The 23,139-nt window shown below is 50.4% G+C and overlaps 1 protein-coding gene across 1 annotated transcript in view; it reads right to left on the reverse strand.

The window, feature by feature from the left end:
• Positions 1-22,924, reverse strand: part of APCDD1 (APC down-regulated 1) — a 33,424-nt gene extending 10,500 nt beyond the window's left edge. The window contains exons 1-3 of the mRNA XM_040979225.1: positions 22,778-22,924; positions 8,022-8,205; positions 5,471-6,002 (exon numbers count right to left, since the gene is read on the reverse strand). Coding sequence (XP_040835159.1) covers positions 5,471-6,002; positions 8,022-8,205; positions 22,778-22,835 — 774 coding nt within the window. The 5' untranslated portion in view covers positions 22,836-22,924. The remainder of the gene's footprint in view (positions 1-5,470; positions 6,003-8,021; positions 8,206-22,777) is intronic.
• Positions 22,925-23,139: the final 215 nt, after the last annotated feature.

Genomic DNA, 23,139 nt, shown 5'->3' on the forward strand with positions numbered 1-23,139 from the left:
CAGACTAATTGTAATCATTAAATTAAGTCTGCGGTAATTCCTGAAGTCCCTGTGGCTTGGCCCCTCCCCCTCCCGCTCTGTCTCCACCCTGTTCAGCTCACTTCCCCATGTAGTAGGGACTTAAGACATACTTCTTAAATGGCTAATTTCCTGCTGCCCGGGCTTGAATTTGTCCCCGGAGTTTTCTTGCCTTTTAAGGCATGAAATGTTTACCAGTTTCATTGTCCTGAACAACATATCTTTCCTGGTCTGCTAACTCCTTTCAGAGAGCACCCTGGCATGATCTGTTGAGATCCTTTGTCATGGACAAACAGAACGAGTGGCTTCTGCACCCAGGGGAGATGCCAAGAGCCTTGCGGGACAGTCATCATGTGACTCCCCCTCACGAGTAGCGCTTTCACAGCCCAGATGTGCATCCAACCCAGTCACCAGCTCCCTGCTCCCACATCCAGTGAGGCACGGTTTCCTCATGGTGTCACCCTGTGTCAGAGACCGTATCCTGCACCTGTTAGGTCCCGATGCTGTCCTCTCTGCTCCTTCCCCTCCTCCATCTGCAAATTCCTCTCCCTCCCCTACACCAGCACAAGGAGTAGGGGCATGGAATTCTCCCACAAGCACCTGGTTCCTTCCAAGTTCCAGCCATCCCCAACCTCCTCTCACACGGGAGCCAAGCCAGGAGCATGCTCGGTGACAGCCATTCCTACCATACAGCCTTGACTCCTGCCCCTACCCATGAGGGCACCAGGGGTGGCTGCACTCTGGAATGGCTCTGGAAAGCAGCTGACCTCCAGTGCACCTGCTGGATCCCAGCCCAGACGCTCCTCTGAACTCAAAAGTGACAGCAAGCACACCAGGAGCCTCTTCTTCCCTTTCTGAAACCCTGCCACATCCCTTCCTTCCACATCATCAGCACACAGGGATGGGAGCCTTAGGAAACGTGACCTGGGGAAAGCTCCCTCTGACGGCCTTGTGCTTCAATCAGTGCAATATTCCATCTGCTCATGTGCCTAATTCTAAGGCATGGGAGTCTTCCTGCCTTGGCCATGCTCACCATCTGATGCCATCCCATGCTGGCTGCTGGGCTCCAAGACCTGAGGGCACGGCTGCTCTGCTGCTAGACACGATGGGCCCAGCAGCATCGTGTGGGGCTTGACTTTTCTCCATGAAGAACAGCCAGCTGCAACCCAAGAGGGCCTTGCCTGTGCGCCTGGATGTGCAAACACGATTTACTTGCAGGGGGACTCCAACGTCACGGCAGACTAGCACACGGCTTAGAAAAACAAGTCAATCTGAAGTTTCTATTTTTACATAGTGTCCTGTTTCCAGAGGGGCTGAGACTCATGGTTTCAAACTTAATTCAGCATTTAAACTAATTTTCAACCAAGTCTCTACGGACCCGCAATTAGGGAAGTGGATGAGTTCAAAGGTGGAGGCTCGAGCCCTCCCTGACCTGGGCAGGTTTGCACAGGCTTTGAACGGCGTCCTCCACACTCCTGACCATCCCGTGCCAGGCGGCCACAGCTGCTGGTGGAGACAACCTGCTGTCACAGTCAGCCCTCCCACCGTGGGGTCACAGCAGCCAGGGCTCTGGGGTGCCCAGCTTCGGGAAAGACACAGGCGGCCAGGGCCATTCACTGCTTCTCTTAGCTGTCCTGGGGAAGGATCTGAAAACTTCCTGAGGGCTCTGCTGTGCACTGCAGGCCAAGAGGTACAACTGCAAGGATAACATGAGAAGAATGAGCCCTTTCACTTCCCACCACCATACCGTCCCAGCTGGGCAGCTGCGGCCATCCCAGGGCACACGGCAGCCAGGCTCCGGACGCTGCAGCCCCCTCCCAGGGGCCATCCAACTCCGTGGGCAGCCGCCGCTTTCTGCAGGGCCTCGGAGCCCTGCTGTTGGTGACAACGTTCAGCTGCTGTGGAATCACAGCACGAGCTACGGAAGGGAGGACGAGACCCCTCCCCCAAGTCCTGCACACCATTTCCAGAAACACCTCATTCCCCTGCCTGCTCGCCTGTCCTCCTCCATTCAGTTGTATGCAAACAGAATTGTGTTCTGTATGCTTTGCAGCCCTCTGTCCTAAATAGCATCTAAGGTTCTCTAGGTTCTAGAATGTGGGAGCCAGGTCTAACAGACCCTGTTAAGAATCTGGCTCAGTGTTCCCACCACTGCCCCAACAGTGTAGGGAGGAGAAAAAGGGAGGAAGTGTTTTATAGCCAGGCTCATAAAACACTTTGATGTCCCCTGGTCAGCAGTCTGTCCTCTTCCTCCCGGCATGAGCCACAGGCCAGGCAGCAGGGAAGCCAGACAGCATTCCGGACGTGAACCCCCCTCGGCGCGTATGTGGTTCCCATTTTACAGGAATCAAAGACTCTGACTCTAAGACTTGGAAAAGTACCAGTGCCCAGGGCAGCAGAGGGTGGAGGAGCAGAGTCTGGGGTTGGCCATCACTTCCCAAGTCCATGTTCCTGCCAGTTGATCCAGACGGTGTTAAAGACAACAAAAATAAACTCTTCAGCTTTTATGATTGGGAAAAGTCCCAGAAGATCCACCGTACAGCAGCCATCCTCAATTTCCTGATGAGTTTTAATCATTTCCACTTTGAATTCACTTGCCCTTGGCGAAACACACACGTGGGTGCTCTCCCAACAGACAGGCCCCGGCTAGTGAGAGGCACTGACCACAAGGTAGGGTCTCCCAGGGTCACAGGCCACCAGCAGGAGAGGCCTGGTAGGCCCCTGCTGAGCGAGCCACCCGGCAGGAAGAACACGAGTGAGTTGAAGGGCAAAAGGAGAGAGGTAAGGAAAGAAAGTGAGGTGTAGCATGCTAAGCCCCTGATTGCATGCTGTCATCCCACAGGTGTGCAAGTTCAAGTCCCGGCTGCTCCACTTCTGATCCAGCTCTCTGTTAATGACCTGGGAAATGAGCAGAGTACAACCCAAGAGTTGGGCCCCCTGTGCTCACATGGCAGCCCCAGAAGATGATCCTGGCTCCAGATTGGCCAGGTTCCTGCCATTGCAGCCATCTAGGGGAGTGAATCAACATACAGAAGATCTCTCTGTCTCTCCTCTTTCTGTAACTCTGACTTTCAAATAAAAACAAAATTTCTAAAATGAAAAATTGTAAAGAAAGTTACTGATGCTTCCCCTCTCCTACCACCCCCGCCCTGCCAGTGCCAACATGAGTAGTTCCAGGATGTGGTTAAGAGCTTGCATATCCTAACATATTGGTCACTCAATACCATGTCAATTAACTTCACGATGTTGTAAATTGTTGCTGAAGTTGTGTGGTGGCTTTTCATTAGAGGGGATGGTGCTCTGCCAGCTCTACTTTCGGACCGGGGATGGTTTCCCAATGAAACTGTTGAATATGTCCGGACAATGAGATGCTGGACTCTCTGCATGGTCCATGCCCACAATGAAGGAATCATGACTGGTTATGATCTGTACTAACAATATGGCGGAATTCAGTATGGGAGGAGGGTTTGGGGAGGGGTCCAGGGAATCCCAGAGCCTATGAAACTGTATCATAAAATGAAATAATAATAATAAAAATAGAAAGTTATCGATGCTTCCCCTTTCCTACCACCCCTGCCCTGCCGGTGCTAACGTGAGCTTATGAGACCAGAGAGTCTATACGCAAGTGAGGAAACCAACCCTGAACCCAGCTGAGTGGCAACTACCAGCTTCAGGGGCAGTTAGCTCAGAGGCAGGCCCTGACTGCAGCCCCATGGGCTCTGTGGCTGCACCTGCTTCCCCCAGGAGCAAGCCAGCAGCCCTGCTTCCCGGCTACTCCACTGTTCTCATTTGCATCTCCAATGACAAAAGAAGGGCAAGGAACGCGAAGGCCTCAGCCTGCTTAGCTGCTCACCACAAAGGTTCAAAGTGAGATGGGCTCCTGTGAGGTTACCCGTGACCAGAGATCACTTGGACTCAGAGGAAAACATGTACACGATGAAAATTCATCTGTCCCCGCTCTCTCTCTAACTGCAGGTTTTGAGAGAAGTGCTCTGTAGCCACGGTGTTCAATGCTACCATTATCCAGGCAAGGGAGGTCCCAGCGTGGAAGTGAAGAATACCCATGACTCCTATGCCATGTCCCCAAGAGCTTCAATAACACCCGGCCCAGAACACACACTCTGGTCCAGGCACCACCCAGGGGAGCGGATTCTCCTCAAGGTCATTGCTGGAGAAGCCGCCGGCTGCAAGGACACAGCTGGCTCCCAGGCAGCAGCAGCACCCTCCCCTGCCCTAACTCACCCCTGCTTCTTCAGCACCTTGGAAACACCAAGGCGCAAGACAGCAGACCTGGCACCCAGCCTATGTTGTAACCAAATGCAGGGGCACTGTGGGCTGGGTTGGCAAGCCATTCCAGGGCAGCTGAGCGGCCCTGGGGCTCAGGCAGGGGTCCCTTTTGGGCTTCACCTTGCACCTGGGAAGGCAGCCCCCCTGAGAGGCATCCAGAGGGGGCATCCTGTCAGCACCCTTTCTCAGTGGTCACAAAGAACGGGATGCTGAGCAGGTGCCGCCAGAGGAGGTTTTCCATGATCTTCCTGCTGGCTACCAGGGAGCTCAGAGAGCTTCCGAGCAAGGCGAGTGTTAGGAGATGAATACGACACTGAATTCAGATGCAGCTCTGTAGCTGGACAACCTGGGATGCAAAGAGCTCCCCCTGCCAGCCAATCACAGTGGTAGGGAAGATGTCCAATAGAAATCACATGGTCCCCTCCAGGCGGCCAATGCCCCTCGCTGCCTGGGATGGCACAAGGTTACCTATGTTTGGGTTACCTATGCACATGAGTTCTTGGCTTCACGGAGGAAGATGCTTCATGGATTCCTGGTGTATCCCAAGAAAAACACCCCCAGGTTTGACTTGTTTCTTGCCCTCCCCACACCTTCCTAATGCTTCCAGTGACTGCCCACACTGGGTACAATGGAAAGGACACGGGATCAAGAGCAGAGAGGTTTGGGGTCAAGTTCTCTCCTGAAACTCACTTACCCTGTGACCTTGAAGCTGCACCCACAAGGGACAGCATGTCGGACTTTGTGAGAGTGTTGTGGACATGCAGCAAATTGCGTCTGCCCCTGCCATGCTCATTGCCCACACCCTCCCTCAGGGCTGGGGTCTGTGTCTGGTCTTTCACAAGTGCGGCTTACAGCACCACCATTTGTCCTTTCTGCTTCCCTCCTAGAATCCTGCAAGAGGTGCCTAGGATGCTAGAGCTGAAGGAATCTTTCCTCGAACAGCCCCACTTTGAAAAGGAAAATTACCAGCCTCACATTCCAAAGCGAGCAGGAAGCCGACCTGGGTCTCCAGCTGCATACAAGTCCTCCCATGTCCCCAGCCTTCCATTCTTTCTCTCCCGGGGTCCCTGAGCCCCCCAAAGAGAACGCCCTCATGAAGGGTAAACTGCTTTTATAGAATACACAGAGTGTGGCAAGGCTCTGCGGGCAGCCCCTGGAATGGTACCTTAGCATTCTGCAGCGGAGGCTGGTAACTGGAGGGCCGGTAGAACATCCGCTGGGCAGCGTCGGTGTGAATGTCTCCCAGGAAGAGCTCCTCCACCAGGTGGTCGAGGTTGTGGTGAAGGTACTGCTTCTCCACGCGGACCAGCTGCAGCTCGTGCATGGCAAAGTTCACGGCCCTCGTACACTCACAGCCATTCTCCTCTCGCCACAGGTCGTAGGCCACGTCCTGCACCCAGGGGTCCCCGGAAGCCAGGAAACCTGGGCATGTGTGGTTCACCCGCTGGCTGAGCTGCTCGGCCACTGCCTCCGAATGGCAGATGACCTGGACACTGTGCAGCTGGTAATCGGCTTCCGTGCCTCCGCGGATGATCCAGGATGCCTGGCGGAGACGGATCTTGCCCCGGATGATGAGGGTGTAGGTGGGGTTGGTGCACCTGTTGCTGCCGTAGTAGAACTGGTAGGCCTGGAAGGTGTTGTTGTGGTAGAACCTGTATGACCTTGTGATGAACTCTGGGCCTGACCTGACTTCACAGCTGGGAAAGGAAGGCAAGACCTCGTGAGTCCAACAGCACTTGCAAGAGGCTCAGTATCTTGTTGTGGAATTACAGTAGTGACAACAAAGGCCTGTTGCAGCCCACACTCTGCCCTGAGCCCGCTGTATGCAGCAGCAAGTTACTGAACCTTTCCAGCAGCCAGGGAGCTAGGTGTGGTTGGCACTGGTAGCTTACAAATGGGGAAACCGAAGCACAAAGTTAGGGGACATTGTTCAATGTCACATAACCAGGGCCTGACCATGAATCCAAGGCATGTGTTTCCAGAAGATGCTCCTAAATTACTCTATCCCGCGAAGTCTTTCTGGGCCTAACACCAGCAGCAATTTGTTTGTGAAAGCAAGAAGGATGCTGACCCAGGGCCCTTCTGCTGACTTCCTGAGCGCTTTGCTTAGAAGAGGCACATGTCAGAGGACTACCTCCCGACATGGAATCTTGTCACTTTCTGTCCATTCAAGATGAATTCTCCCTCTAGCAGTAAAGGGGACAGGGCAACTGGAAAAAGGAAAGCCGGCACAGTGAAGGAAAAGAGATTCTTTTGGTTCGCACTGGGCAACGAGACAATGTCCTTCTCTGGGCATTACGGAAAGGCTGGGTCCCTGTCCGAGAACCGGCAGACAACACCAAGCAAGTGCATGGGCGTTGGCTCAAGGACCTTCCATGGCCAGTTCACGCACATGCAGCTTCGCCTGCCCTGCAGAGGGCGCTGTGCTGGTCCTGACAGCACCATCTGAAGACTCCATCCCTGCTTCTGTCACAAGGCTCAGCTCATCACCTCTGGCCTTGCAAGTCTGCTCGCATCTACAACTTTTAACAGAGAATGTGGGCAGTGCTAAGTCAAGCAGCCAGGCTGGAACGCCAAACCCAGTGGCTCTCAAAATCAGCAATATTTAAATGTTCTAGCCAGTGGGTAGATTTTGTTAGTCAATCCCAACTTAGAAGCAGAAACCCTTGCCATCTAAAGTGTCAGTTGCAGCCCAGCACCCCTGGGTGAAACAGCATGAGAGGACCTCAAAAACTCACGCAAAGGATTGTGAAAAGACTGCATGGATTTCAAAGACTTTAGCATCAAAGCATACTAATGTTTGGGTTCTATTTTCCCAGAATTTTTGAAAGTATCCTCATTTACACAAAACATCTATAAAAGCATCTGGCAAGCCATCAATTTCTGTTCAATAAGATGAGAAATAATTTTAAAAAATACATCACAGTAAGAGAATTGATGCAAGCAACATATCCTCTCCATCATATCAACACACTCCCTTTTCAGGGGGAAAAAACGAAAACTCTGAATTTTCCTCATCTTGGGAGATTTTTTTTTTTCTCTTCTCCATCATTCATTTGATTCCCCTGCAGGCTCCCTGGGGACCACTACCCGTACCCCAAGCACAATGCGAAGGACCACGTGATTAGACCCCCACCATCAGTCTGCTTAATTCGCAACAATTTAATGGGTGGGGAAAGAAAGGGAAAAAAAAAATCGTAGATCTGTCTCTTGGTTATTTCTAAAAGCTCTAATGGGAGATAAGCCAGAGCTCAAACTGAGACAAATCTCAGCTTCCCAGCGCAGAAAAAGAATCCAAGAGGTAGGCCCTGGCTGGTGGAGGTAGCTTTCAGCTTGCTCTCAGAACTCGGCAGTCATATATTAAGTTACGGGAATATGGCTAGAATATTCAGGCCCTAAGAGGCTTGCAAGTCATGTTTCAGCATGGGTGAAACACAGACTCTTCGTTTCACTTGCTAATGGTTTCTTTTTATACACTAGTGGACCTGAGGAGTTGAGTAAACAAGGATCTTTTCACTCGTATCCTGTGGCCAGCAGTCACGTACAATATAATCTCTGCTCTGGCACGAGACTGCTGGAATACTGGCTCGGTTCTTCTTGGCTAAACAGAATTCCAAAGAGCAAATGAGGATCCTACACCACTGTGGATGACCTCGAGTTTCCCAAGAGGACCTTCCCTCTTGCAGCCCGGTCCCTCCAGGGCCCTTCGTCCTTACCCCGTGGAGACCCAGTGGCCCTCGATGGTGGGCGGCATCTGTACCGTGATGCGTGCGCCATTGTGGAGGTGCTTGAGCATGTGATGGCACTGCGATTCCTTGAAAGCCCTCCAGGCGCTCTTCTCCAAGGACCTAGGATGCGATCTGCTGTCTGGGTGCAGGAGGGCAGAACCCTCTCCCAGCCCTGAAAAAGGTTAAGCATCAAGTTAGCCCAAAGGAGACCCAGCAACAGCCGTGGAGGCATGACCACCGCGTCTGCAGCAGGCAGTGGCTGCAGGTGGCAGAAGCATGCTCCCTCAACAATGCTCGTCCCCTGTCTACATCCTTGCAGGATTCCCGTTCCGAAGTGTCAAGGGGGGATCGGAGATCATTTCCTGATTGGGAAAAATGAGGTGCCTAGATGCAACGAAGGTGGCCTGTTTGACGCCACCAAGGTAACTTCTGGCCAACCAGAGTTGGAGTCCACGCATCTATGAAATAGCATCTAGGGGACTAATTGCACAGGGTGGAAGGCACTGCAATGGAGGCTGCACAAGAGAGAAATGGACCTGTTCTAGAGTCCTTAGAGAGGAGATGGGGTTGAGGCAGAGGTGAGAAGAGATGGTCAAAAGGGTGGATACATGAGCAGCCTCTGTGAAAACACAACCTGGGTGGAGATGGAAGGAGAAAGACACAGGTGACAGCCTGGAAACTTGCAGTTGGGATGTGTTCCCAGGCCTGGCTCCCACCTGCTCACATCACGTTAGCATCTCCAGGTATCAAATGGGTGCCCTGGCTGTGGTCTGAGACTGTCTCCCGAAGGATCTCATGTGCAAACTTGGTCCCAGAGCAGCAACAGCAAGAGGTGGTGGGGTCCTAGTGGGAGGCCGTTAGGCTGTCGGGGGCACTGCCCTGGGAAGAGGCTAAGGAAGGTTAAAGAAGATCTTATGAGCCCATGGATAGTTCTCAGAGGGAGGTGTTGTCAGAGAACAAGCCTGGCTCGCTGCAGCCTCTCTGACTTCCAGCCTCCTCCTGCACATGCCCTCTTGCCACCCACTGTGCGCTGGTGCAACTTGTGGGGGCTCAGGGAGCAATGGCCAGAGCTGGCACCTTCTAAGTGGAGAGCTAAGCAACCCCTTGTGTTTTATAAAGTATTTCATGACAGTAATGGAAAATGGACTCATGGAGCCCTCAAAAGAGCTGTTCACCATCACATGGACGAGGTGTGAGCCAGCCTCTACCATAGGGAAAAGGCGGCTCTTTCCCTCCAGTTATCTTCCAGGTGCAGCCTCTCACCACCACAAAGCGAGAGACAAGTCCAACACCCAATAGAGGGCTTTTAATTAAGAACATTTACAAGGAAAGTTCACATTCCCATGTCTCTAGGGCAAAGGACCAAGTTTATCCTCAGTACAAATAGTTTAGGTTGGCGGAAAGTCACCCATGCAGAACTATCCCTGGCCTAATAAAGCAAAGCAAACAAATGGAGTTCGAATGTGAAATCTCACTGCCAACCTCCGAGGTTCTCTCCTGGACATGTCAGCTACCTTCAGGGTATCCCTTCTGTGACTGTGTTAACAAAAAAGGTACTAGTCAGACGAACCTTCAGACATCAAATCAAAATGCAAGCAAAACAAAGAAAATGTACCTGTTAGAATGTCACTTATGAGGGGGCAATTACACAGATCTTAATCTACACTTGAGTATCTTCATAGGCAATCATAGTTTAGGAGAGATCAGCTGAAATGAAGTTAGACCGAGTCATTCACAGCAGGGTCATGAGCACCTGTCAGGATACACACAAACCTGCAGGCCGATAGCAATCCAGACATCTGCAGAATAGCCAGCGCTGCCAACAGGTGGCCGAGCATTCAGAGAGCTTCTGCAGTTACTTGTGCCATGAAGGGCATCGAGCAAAGACACAAGGAGTAAAATATAATCAGCTCCAGGAAAATCAGAAGACACCTGGCATCCACGAACGGTTGTGCTATGTTTGTTAAACACCATCTCACCATCAGCGTTGTTAGTCAAGTCCAGAAACCCTGGCTTTAGCTGGAAGGAGGGGAACTCTACACAGAAGCCATCTTGTCTGGTGCTGTCATTAGTCATACTGCTGGTTAGTTATGAGGCAAGGGCTTCCTCTCCTGTGGCCTGGGTTTCCACAGATGGGGACCTTTCCATGAGAGTGAAATTGCTGGATCCCCTCCCCAGATGGAGTGGATTCTGCTGTGGAGGGCAAACCAAGATTGATCGACTTGGCTGTTTCGCTTTCTGGTCTCAAAACTAGCCTGTTTACAAAACACGGGCATTTTAATGAGCTCCCCCACGCAGGAAGGATGCTGCCCCTTCATGTGTCCACCAGTGGCACTGAGCCAAGGAGGGACCTGAGAAACTGTGCTGGAAGCAGTAGCTCTCCACAGACTCCGTTCTGCAGGAGTACTTAGCTCTGTTCCGAGGTCTGAGTCCTCATTGAAGACCTGCATTGATCTCTGTTGAGTTGCGGACTAGAGCAGAGGAGAGAAGGGTACTGTCCAACATCACTTCTAGCAACCTCAATAGCTGTGATTACTTTGAACATTGCCAAAGGTCCCTGTCAGGCAATCAAGAAATAAAACAATAGTTCAGCCTTTGTGGAAAGCACTACAGAGGTTTCTCAATCAATGAAAATCAGAACTACCCCCCATGATCCAACAATCCTGTCACAAGGGTTTATACACAGAGGAAATGAAAGCATTTTGTTGGGGCCAACACAGTGGCATAACAGGTTAATCTTTTGCCTGTGGTGCTGACATCACACATGAGTGCTGGTTTGATTCCTGGCTGCTCCACTTCTGCTCCAGCTCCTTGCTTACGACCTAGAGAAGCAGCAAAGGATGGCCCAGGTCCTTGGGCTCCTACACCCACGTGGGAGACCTGGAAAGAAGCTCCGGGCTCCTGACTTCTGATCGCCTCAGCTCTGCCTGTTGTGGCCATTTAAGGAGTAAACCAGCAGATGGAAGCTCCTTCTGTAAGTCTGCTTTTCAAATAAAGACAAATCAATCTTTTTGTTAAAAAAAAAAACAGTATGTGTAAGAGATATGTGGACTCCCATGCTCAGGTTAATACAGTTCCCAGCAGTTCAGAAATGAAAGCAAGCCTAGTGTCTATCAACTGACGCACGGCAGCAGAGAATGTGGCACACACACACACACACACGGAATACTGCTCAGCCACACGAGCACGAAACTGCCATCTGGGGTCACACGGGTGGGAGATGAGTCAGGCACAGAATGACAAAATATTACACCATCTCACTTGAATGTGACATTTCTGCAGGCTGACCTATAGGAACGAAGAACAGGGCACTGGTTCCCAGAGGCTGGGACTCGTAAGGGGTGAGAAAATGTTGGCCACCATGTCCTAGGTTACAAGAAGCTAAGAGAAACAAGCTCTGCTGTCCCACTGCACAGAAGTGGGGGGACTACTGATAAAAAAAAACTGGAAGAAAGGATTTTTTTCCTGTTTTAACCACAAAGAAGGGATGAAATTTTAAAGAGACAGATATGGTTACCTGGATTTGGAGACTGCACAATGTACACCTCCAGTGAAACATCTCAAATAGCCCATAGATACATACATTTTCTATGCACCAACTGAAAATCGAAACAAACAAAAAAACACATACAGTATAACCCGCTATCTGGTGCATCGGTGGTGGGACAAGTTATCATGTAGCTGAACTTAAAATAGATTGTAACTAAAGGCACAAAGTTCTGGGAACCAGGGAAGATTCTGCCTGAAACAGGAGCCTGCACATTCAGGAGATGCCACCATGTCACTACCAACCAAGCTATGCTCTACAATTTCATCTGCAAGTCCCTGAACATGCTACAGTGCTTTCCCCGAAAGATAATAAGAGGCGGAAGCAAAATATAGTCGAAACTCTATCTGCCACTGAAGGGTTGCATCAAAGCCAAGACCCTGTCATTATTTTATTGCCAGCAACAAGTCACTTGTGTTCCAACAGTGACACAGTGTCTTCACCAAGCTGCCTGTGACTCGCAGCACCCCTAGGTGGCTCTGACATCTCTTTGACCTATTCAAAAGGATGTGGTCCTTTCTCCTGCCGGCCACAGCACCATTGCATACATGACAGATCCTCTGCTGGCTGTGCACATAGCTCAGTAACAAAACACAAACACAGCCCCAGCTTTCCCCGGGTCTCCTGCCCTCCAAGGCATTTATGATGACTGTGTGGACAGAATAGGGGATTGGGGTTATTCTTCCTGTGGCAAATATTGGCTTCATCCAGGATCCAATGAACACTTCCCTGCTCTGTTACAAACCCTGCCTTTCACAGTGATGTCAGAGCTCGGAGAGTAATTTTTCAGCGTGCTACGGAGGGAATCCCAGGCATATATATTCAAACATTTCTTCTCCATTTTCAAATGTTGCCAGTGTGCAACTGAACTCAGGATCCGATACCCAGGATGCATGTAAAGAGAGCAATGTGAGGACAACACAAGTGTCTGTGTGCAGGTGCACCCAGAGGCAAGGTCCCCCCTCCTGACTGGGTCAGCAGGCACTGCGACTTCCTTAGGCTGTGAGATGAAGTCATGTTACCTGATGTCTTTAATGCAAAGTGGCGAGGTTTGCAATCAACCAAATAGACCACTAGTACTGTGACCTCTAACAAATTACTACTATGCTGTAAACTCTGCAAACTTCGATCCACTCATCTGTAATGAGACATAAGAGCATCCGTAACATCAGTATATCAAGTGCCTTTCAATCAATGTTAGCAGTTATTAATCATTATGAATAATGATCAGGCTTTGAAACAACATTGTGGGGGCCAGTGCCATGGCCTTGCGGCTAAAGTCCTCGCCTTGAACGTGCCAGGATACCATATGGGCGCCGGTTCTAACCCCGGCAGCTCCACTTCCCATCCAGCTCCCTGCTTGTGGCCTGGGAAAGCAGTCAAAGATGGCCCAAAGCTTTGGGATCCTGCACCCATGTGGGTTACTTGGAAGAAGTTCCTGGATCCTGGCTTCGGATCGGCATAGCATCGGCCGTTGCTCTCACTTGGGGAGTGAATCATCAGATGGAAGATCTTCCTCTCTGTCTCTCCTCCTCTCTGTATATCTGACTTTCCAATAAATAAATAAATCTTTCAAAAAAAAAAGAATTAAAAAAAAGAAAAGAAAAGAAACCACATTGTGAAAGGCCCTTCAAATTCACAGAGCAGTAACACAGCAGCCCATGTCACTCCCGCAGCCAGGCCCAGCTGAGCAGAAACAAGTGCTCCGAGCAAGGACACTGGGAGTACCAGGCAATACTTTAGGCTGATAGAGGAGGTGGGACCCAAGGCACCCAGGCCCTGGGGACATCGGGGAGTTCTACTCCACTCACAAAACACCTCATGTATGTCAGGCACCAGAAGCATAAGGAAAAGTTAACCTAAGTTTTTTGACCTAGTGGCTTTGAAGGTCTCATTTGCCCATCTGCCTGGGTGTCGAGGAATAAGGTTAAACATGATGGAGGAGGTCTCTGGGGAGGAAGTTGGAGTTGCAAGGCCCAGGAAGAGGGTGTGGTGGTTTGCATTTGCATGGGTCATTCATTCACTCAGGAGTCACCCCACGAAGGGATCCTCCTGTGCTGCTTTTTAACCAGTGGTGGCAAAACTGAAATGCAGGAGCTACCGATAAGCAGGTCTCCCTGCAAAGCAAGGTGCCTACAACAGATCTCCATGTTTACATCTGCTCCTGTTTGACAGTAAGCAAAATTCAGGAACTTGGCAAGGCTATCATGCCAGCAAGAGCGTCCTGGCATGTGGGCAGAGGTGAGCTCCAGTCAGCAAGCTCACCGTGGGCATGCCAGGGGCCCGATGCAGGGCAAACTGTGTTTTCAAGGTGGGAGCATGGGTTTGGCATTTATTTCCTTTTTATCTTTTCCCTTCAAAATAACCACCACCTAAATTACTCTTTGGGACCAAAATTGAGTGAGTCAAGTGAAAGGAGCCGCTGTGAGAGGGGAGAAGCTGTCTCCACAGTCTCTGGTCAACCATGACAAGTGGTCTCCAGCGTTTACTTAGCTGGTCAGATGTGGAAAATGTGGATGACCTTTGTATGAGGACTACTTCTATCAAATGGCTGGGAATGAAAAAGTCATTTGAAGCACCAATTTCAAGTGCAGGAGCAGCCAAGTGTAACAGCTACAACCTTACACCCCACAGCTTCCTTCTCAAGAAGTAGCCCTGTTGTGCCTCCCAGCAGACCAACCTCAGACTTTTGGTCAACCAGGGGCCCCTGCTGTTGGCTGCATTGTTAACTCCAAACTTGGGACTGGAAATAGCAAGTCATTCATTTCATTCAATCTGTAGGACTTCAAGCTGGCAGCTACAAATATCACACTCCCAGGAGGCAGCTGGGCTAGAAAGCTGGCTGCACGCGGGCTTGGAGAAGACTCATGTATGCAGAGGTGGTGAGCTCTAAGCTCTTTGCTTCATGGACAGGAATCCTTGCTTTGTACACTGAACAGAAATGGTGTAGGCAGAGAACATAGCACATTAAAATACAGGGTGGTGGGAGTGAGAGTCCTGCAGAAAGACCTGGAAAGGGCTTGGGAGAAGTGAGAGGAAGGGCAGGACCAGGGGCAGAAGGGGGACAGAGCCATGGTCAAGGTGCTGTATGTACATGTGCATCCCCAGAAGGTGGAGAGGTGAGAGTACCAATTTGGGAAGATGACTTTCCATGTGTTGGAGCGATGCTGGGGGGCAGTGGCGGGGGTGGGGCAGACTGGAAGCAGGAAGATCTACAAAAATCTACTGGAATACTTCATCTTGTATTGTTCTTTGAATAAACAGCAGATGGGAACATAGGCTCTTGTAGTCTTGGAAAGGCACTGCCATCTTTTGCATCTTGTGGTGTTACGGGGTGTAGCCAGTGACAGCCAGCACCCAATGACAGTGGACAAACGAAATGTGGCTGCGTCCCCTACCCTCTGTCCTGAAGGTAGGTTCTAACATCAACGGGAGTGTTAATTCCATCCTCAGCCATTTGCCCACCTCCCCCATCCTAAATTAGCCAGGATATTGGAAGTTCAATTAGTCCAGGTGTTTTCAGCTACAAGCCCAGTTCCTGTTCCTGCCCATCCGAAGAACACTAATCAACTCCTTAACTCACAACACTTAGGTATTCGCTCCTGCCCACCTGTGACTCACCTATCAACTGAGAGGGGATGGTATTGCATTGTTGTAACCACTCCCCTCACAAGCCCGTTTAAAGGGCCCTTGAAGCAGGGGCTCGCTCTCTTTCTGGTCAGGTGCTTCTGTTACTCTGGCGCTTGGACTCTTGGATGACCCAAGACAGAAGATCCCCTGACCATGGTCCCCGTGTACTGTTTAGATGGGACAATGGATATAGCAATGCTGTTTCTGGTTTGTGTACTATAAGGAGTTCCAGGAGAGGTGAGGCCTAGCAGTGATGGAATGTGGGCAGAGAAGCCAGGGAAAGATGAATGTCTGCAGCTTTGTAAGTGTGTCCCAGTTACTCGTTGCACGTCTCTTAGGATAACTTACATTGCTGGGGAAGCTGGGACATAGGTCTTCAGCTTAACGGATGGACTGCAGGGTAATGACCATTTGTTCCTCTTGGGGTTATGTTTGATCGGACTGTGATTGGTACTTGTGCTTTGTTGTTTCTAGTGTGCTCTATTATCACCAAGCTTGATTAATAAAGACTCCTTAATAAACCTTAGACATATCTGTTGTGATCTTGCTCGCACCCTGTAACAGTGGGGCAACCTGAAAAGTTAGGCTTTCCAAACAGTTGAGGACAGGAGTTGTGGAGCTCTCCCACAACCAACACTGGAGTGCTTGGCTTCTAGTTCCAGCTGCTCCGCCTTCCACGCCATCTCCCTGCTGTGTGTCCTGGGAGTCCACACAAGACAGTCCAGTACGTGGGCCTGGCGTGGGAGACCAGGGCCACTCTGGATGTCTGCCTCCAGCCAGGCCCTGATTGGCTGTTCGAGGCATTTGGGAAGTGAACAAGCAGGTAGGAAATCTTCCTTTCTTTTTTCTCCTTCCTTTTTCTTTTACTCTTTGACTCTTGCTTTTCCAGTAGGCAGAAAAATAGGTAAACATTTGAAAAACTAAGAAAGGAAGGGAAAGGGAAGGGCAGGAAGGAATGAGGAAGGAAGCGAGCAAGTTACACAAGTTTAGCACTACATCTGAAAATAGCAGACTGTTGTATATTTCAGATTGCACTCATCAATCATTCCGGTGCTTAGTAACGCAGAACTCACGGATGGCAGCTAATAACAATAATAGTTTCTGTCTGGGTACACCTAGTATTTATAATAATATATGTGCTTATTATATATAATAATCATTTTTAAAACCATCCACTTAATTTGTGTAATTGGAAGTGCTGGTTAACCACAATATCAGGTTGCTGAAGCTTTTGTCGCTGTTATGCTGGAGGCAGCTGACACCAAGGTCTTTCTCTTGATGACGTAGCACTTCAAGAGGCTCGGGTCATTCTGGGGAACCTCTGTGCCCGCAGGTGGGCGCTGCAGACAGTGGGCTATTGGGATGAAGACGTAACTCACCTGTGTAGGACACCAAGGGTCCCTCCACTGCCACACTCACAAAGCAAGAGTGAGGAAGCCTTGGGTGTGAGCGGACGTGAAGAGAATACCAGCATTTTGATTAACAAAGGATTCTGGCTGTATTGGTTCATCGAGAAATCTAGGAAACGGTGTTTCCATTCAGTATGACTTTACTGTGAACTAATGTAGGCAAGAGACTCTCCAACTAAACCAACCGCATGGGAGATTCCAGTCTTTCCGACGGCTTCGCGGATGCCATCTGGCATGCGCCTCTCATTTTTTCTGTATAAACTAAGAATTATGGATCACTGCTAATGTTGGAGTAAGGCTTGACCATTTACAAGCCTATCATCTCATTTGCACAAGCACTGCTGACTATACAAGTAGACACTCTTCAATGGAAACACATCAACCGTCGGTGGCTGGTAGCAACCCAAGGCACAATTCTGTCACAGCTCTGTCCCCACCAGGAGAAGTCTGCACAGGTTACCAGATGACACTGCTACAAACCGGTCTCCATCATCAGAAGCTCCACGGCCTGGGCCCAGACAAAATCATTATGGTAATGGGGGTCATTTCTTTCAAGGGGATGTGGGAGGAACAAAAAGTGGATTCTGGAAGGAAATTGCTCACCTGCTGCAAGCAAATTGCATCCTATGGGCTTTGAGGTATAATTTATAGATTACCACTTCCAGAGCATTAAATGAGATCCTGGAGCTCTGATGGGCCTATTCATGTGGTGTGTGTGTGTGTGTGTGTGTGTGTGTGTGTGTGTGTGACAGTGAGTTATTCCTAAGGTAATAAATTATGCCACAACAATAACCCCAAGTGACTGTACAAAAATCTTAACTATAATCATAACCACAATGGGCCACTGTTCAGAGAGTAAAAATTCCCAATGAAATCAATAAAAACCAGATTGCCCTGAACAAAAGGAAGCAGCAGGGTGACCATTTGCGCAGAGGTTTATGCATCAAATAAAAAACTTCTGTGTCCAGGTTAAACTGTTGATAGCGTTTGATTTGATTAGATTATACACTCAGCTGTTCTGGGCGTGGTTTTTATAGGAAACAAGTCGAGTGGCACTCATTGACAGCAGGTCCCTCCTAAACTGGCAGCGGGCGCAGCTGGGAAGCCCAGCCCTCCTGCAGCAAGTCAGGGAAACAAGAGAGGCTGTGCCTGCTCACCCTCTGAGAGCCAGCACTCATTCATTCATTCATTCATTCATTCATTCCTGCAACAGAGGAGGGCTTATCACATGCTGGGTTCTTCTCTCAGATAAAATACTGTTGGCATCTGAAATGAAGCCTGAAAGGGGAAACGGTTTCCAAGCTCCTGCCTTGTCGACAGTATTTTTTTTTAAAAAAAAAAATCTAAAGTATCCAGGTTGGTATACTCCATAAATCCTCATACACTTATTAAGATCGAGAAATCAAAAGCTGCAGATCATCTTGCATGGAATGAAATGTAAAATCCATTGTGAGGGCAATGGTGATATTCAAGCACACCTGGAATAACCAATCTTTGGTCAATCTTTGCACCCTAATGCTGTAAACAAAAAAGTTTAATTTAAAAGGATCTCATATAAGTACAATGTCAAAATGCAAATAATAGTTGCTTCTGGGATGAAGGTTCTGCTGGTTCTTAAGTGTTCTGCGTGTCTCAGTGGTTTATATATAAGGCACCATCTGCACTCCCAACAATCAAAAAAGTCCTCAAGTTAGAACTAGTGCGATACATAAAATGGGGCTGATTAGATTAAATGCAGATAATTACTTAGCCATGAAATTGCCCTGTCCAATTAAAGAAGCAGTCATTACTGTAAATGGGGACTTTGAAGTGGGTGCTGGTGGATAAACTCCAGCACAAAGTTTTCCACGATGGGAATAAAAGTGTGCAGGTACCACTCTCAACACGAGTTGGCTACTGTCTGCGGCCCACACCTACCAGGTTCTTGGTGTTTTTATTTTCAGGTTTTTTTTTTAAGAGTGTGATGCACAAAAGCAGAGAGCTGCTTTCACCAATCTGTAAACCCCCCCCATATTTAAAAGTATTTTCCCTTCATGAGAAATATAATGAAAGCAAGATCTCAAAGTCCTGGCTCCATTTAACTTGAATCGAAAGCAAGTTACTCTTCCATGCCATCTCCTTCCATGTACCCGGGTTGACATTCAGCCTGACTGCAGAGCCTGCACGCTGGGGCTGCAGCTGGCTACCGCTGCCACACCTGCCGTGCTCAGCACAGTCCAGTGTGGGTTGTGTAAGCGCATGCGCATGTGCAGACCCACCCGTGTCTGCCTCTCATCAGGAGAACATCCATCTCAGCCGTGGGCCAGCCCCCCAGCCATGGGCTCCCCGATCCACTTCCTGTAGACACACTCCCGGAACTGAGGGAGAAGGGAGAAATTCCTCTCCAGGCACAGCCCCAAGAAGCAGTGGCTCTCAAGCCAGCACGTGACAGGCCCTTACACCCGATGGTGTTGAATGGCACACCGAGAAAATGAAAGTGGCAAACGCTTACAGGACTAAGTGTAGGTGTGTGCTACACGCCTTCTCAGACTTAAGACACCTTCTTGCGCCATCGAGCCAGACTTCAGCATCATTGAGAAAGCGGAGCCATTGACCCACAGGTATAAAAGCTGGACACGGAAGGAAGCGACTGTTGGGTGACAGTCACAGATCGTTTTCATGCAGGTTTTGCTGGAAGCACTCCAAAGCTAGACGTGGAGGCGACAGCAGACCTGCCCCGCCAGGAATGCTTTCAGTCCATGCTGTGGACAACACTCACAATGGCATTTTCTATTTCTAGACTTATACGCTGTAGGCTTCACTTTGATTGATTATATCAAGTTGTCATCAGGCCGTGCCTAAACGGGAGATAATTCCCCAGCCATATCGCCCGCCTATTTTTAGTTCTTTCCTCATCGAACACAGCTATTACAGAACTCTTCAGCTGCACGTTCAAAGCAGGTCAATGCATTTAACGTGAAGATATTTAACACCTGTATGAGAGCCCCTCCCCCACTGTGTACAATCCAGTCATCCCCCTCACGCCCCCCAGATCCCAGCTGCCTTTATGACTTAGAAGGAAGAAGGTAAAAGGAAGGCAAGGTTTTTTTTTCGGGGGGGGGGGGGAAGCGGGTACCTAAACCATCTTGAGTAAAATGGGTTATTTCAAAGACTTCTTACAAGTTCCCTCACTTTATGGGAATCTATATAGTTCTTAAAAGCCCTGACTAAGTAAACTCGAGCGAAGGGGGGCAGAGCAGAATGACTCTTCAACCTCTTGCAAGATGCAATGAGTTCTGCACAACAAATAGTTCTGGGGGAATTGAACACCCTTTCCAGCATCAGCCCCAAGCCTTCCGGTATCAAAAGGAGCTGGCCTTTCGCTCTGCACTCAAGCACCACTTACCGTGGTTACCTCATGCTAATCCATGTTTCGGGAGCAGAGTGATTTTAGACCCTGACATTTGAAACTTTTGTGGCTTTTCATCTAAGCAGAGCAAGCAGCCCGAGTGGACATCGTCCAGCTGCATACCACATGCAACAAGGGTTTATTTGGATTAAGAAACGCAATTGTTCCAGGAGAGAAATAAAATTGACATGTATACTTTTATGCCATCACATTTTGAACTTGGGTCTTGAGCTACATTTGTAGTTTTATACATATTAAAAAAAAACAGCAAAAATAAACAATGGGCTCGAGTCTTGCCAGAGCCTAATTTAGTCACTGATAGGATTTAGGGTGATTTATGACTCGTAATGAATTGAAACACAAGTAGCCAAAGAAACAGAATCAAGAATGGATCCTGCCCATTAATGGCACGCATAGCGTGCACACACAGGACTGTCACGATGATGCCACAGCCTGGCTCCATGGCACAAGAAGTCACCCATCAATGACATCTGACACCCATCGCGTTAAGGTTTGTCAAGGGTACCTTGCCAACCAAGGAACTTTCATTGTTAACCTCTTACATTCTCTGAGACTTAGTAAGAGGCAGGCGGGACCCTGACGAACAAAATCAAATGTCTAAAGCCATTCTAAGATTTCAGGTGATTTCCTTCAGACTTCGGACTTTTTTTTTCAGACGATCCAGCTCCATCGGTTGCTGCAGAATTTTGACATCCCTTAGAACTCTAACTGCTGAGCAGCACATAGCAACATCACCCTTGAGGGGTGAGCAAACCAGGGCGGAGAGGCGGGAAGGGCCCGTGCTTCTCTGGCTTGTTCTTCTCCCAAGTTTGGCAAACCTTCCATCAACCCCAAAGCTCTGCACCTTGACCAGCTACTGCTTTATCTGCTGTGTCCAACAGCCCTCGCCACATCTTAGCACATTTCATCTCGAAATCACTAACTTCCACAGGGCTCCCGCCATGCCACCCAATCCCACCTTGCCAGCATCCTGTTTTCCTTCTTTCTTTTTTCTTGCATTCTCACACACACCTGGGCACAGCGTCTCACTCTGCGGGGCTCCCCCCATAGCCCTGTCAGTCACTGCCTGTCCCTCCTCCCCGCCGTGCCTGGTTCCAGTACTGCTGGTTCCAGGAAGACCCCTCAGTCCCTAAAGGGCTGTTACTACAGAGTTCAGACTCCAAGTTGGGAATTCTTAGCTACACTAGCATCTCCACAAGCATCGCTGGCCACCTACTCTGAGGATGCCAGTGTGGACTGGCGCTATTGACAGCCCCTCCTCTGCACAGGGAGCAATGCCCCACAGTGCCAGGCCAGGTGGCATCTTTGAGATAGCTTTTTCAGTTCAAAAGGCAGCAGCAACTTTATGCCACAAAAATTAGTGTGCTTCTGCCAAATTTTCCAGCAATTTTTTTTTTTAATCTTAGAGTCCTCCGACAACATCCGTCTCTTCCTGCATTATTTTTTTTTAAAGGGGACGTTTTCTCGTTTCATCTCTCTCTACTCGTGTGTGTGGCAGCTGCTGTTTGATCTGCTCATCGGCTCTGATCTGTTTCATGTTTCAGCCAAAGATTAAAACTGCTCTGTAATTCTAAGCAGATGGGTCCAGGAGTGCAACCCTATCATTATACCTTCTCTCTTCTGCCCTCGATCGGCATAGCCTTCCATCGGGACTTTTTCAAACACTAGGAGCTCCGTGGAGCTCCGGGTACCCCGTGGTAAAGCGGCAGGTCTGGCCCAGCAGACACTTCCCAAGGCCGGGCAAGCTCTGTGAGCCGCCCATCCGGGCAGGACTACAAAGCGAGCACAGAGCAAGCAGCAGCAGCCCCGGAATGGGGGATGGGGATAACTTGCCCCTTCCACCCCCAAGCCTGTTTCTTGATTCTCCTGCGTGGGGGTTGTTTTGAAAACAGCCTAATTTTCTGTCTGATCTCCAAAGAAGTCGGTGGATGTTTCTGAAAGAGTACCAAGACATCACTCTGTTGTTACGTCAAGTGTGGGGCTACTGGGGACAGTCTGCCCACGGCACCTGCATTGGTAGGAATGATGTGTTCTGCCAGGCCCCTCGTTCTCCACCGCAGCCTGCCAGGAAACCTGCCTCGGCCACCCCGGCGCAATTGTGTGTTACTTTCCCCAGTGCGCCAGGAATGGGGAGGTGGTGGCAAGGAGCTGTGTTCGGTTGAATCTCAAGAGGCTAATTTTAGGCATCACAACTTGGCTACTTGGGGTCCCCCAGAACCTAACAGCCGCCCTTCACCAGGGAGACTCGCTGAGTCTACACCTGGGTCCCCTCCTCCCTCCAGGGCAGGCGCACAGCCAGATGCTCTCGCACCCCTAAACCATCAAAGTTTCTCTTTGCAGTCTCGTAAAAGGGCGGACCGCATCAAGCGCCGGCAGCACTCAACTCTGAAACAGGATCGGGCTGCCCGGATTACACGACAGGCTGCAGTCTGAGAAGCCCGGGGAGTACAGCAGGAAAAGTTTTCCCTCGGACTCCAGGCTGCGGAGTCTAAGATCAAAGGCGTCTGTGTGAGCGAGCTCAGCGCCCTCCCAGAAAGCGCGCCCCGGCAGCAAAACAGCTCTAGGCGCCGCCGGGCACTGGGGCCCCGCGCCAGTTCCCTCTCGCAAGGCTCAACAGGAGGGCGCAGGGCACTCTCGGACCCGCCGAGGGGGCAGTGTAGGATGCGCTGCCATCCTCCCCGGTTCCCCGGGCGGGGACCACCCTCTCACTCCTGCCCGGGCGCAGCGAGCCTTCCAAGGGCAAACTCACCATGCAGCAAGAGGGCCGGGAACAGGTATCTGAACAGGAGGCGGCACGGCCAGGACATCTCCAAGTCTCCTAGGGGCGCGCCCGCTCGCCGCGCTCGGAAGCCGTCCCCGGGCAGCCCCGCGGCCCGCGCGCACTGCTCTCCGCTTCGGGCCGAGCCGGGCGAACTCCTGGGCGCTGGACGCGTGCAGAGGACGCAGTGTCTCGGCCGCAGCCCGTGGGGCGACCGGGCCAGGCCCGGGGCCTCAGGAGGCGGCGGCAGCGGGGGCGGCCGCCGATCGCCCCATGCCCGGTGGGCACGGCGCGGGGCTGCGAGGCGCGCGCTCGCTCGGCGCCGTCGGCCCGACGGGGTCCGCGCCCTGCCG

The sequence above is a fragment of the Ochotona curzoniae genome, unplaced genomic scaffold, assembly GCF_017591425.1.
Source record: "Ochotona curzoniae isolate NIBS_2020 unplaced genomic scaffold, NIBS_Ocur_1.0 contig_3176, whole genome shotgun sequence".
In the NCBI taxonomy this organism is placed as follows: Eukaryota; Metazoa; Chordata; class Mammalia; order Lagomorpha; family Ochotonidae; genus Ochotona; species Ochotona curzoniae.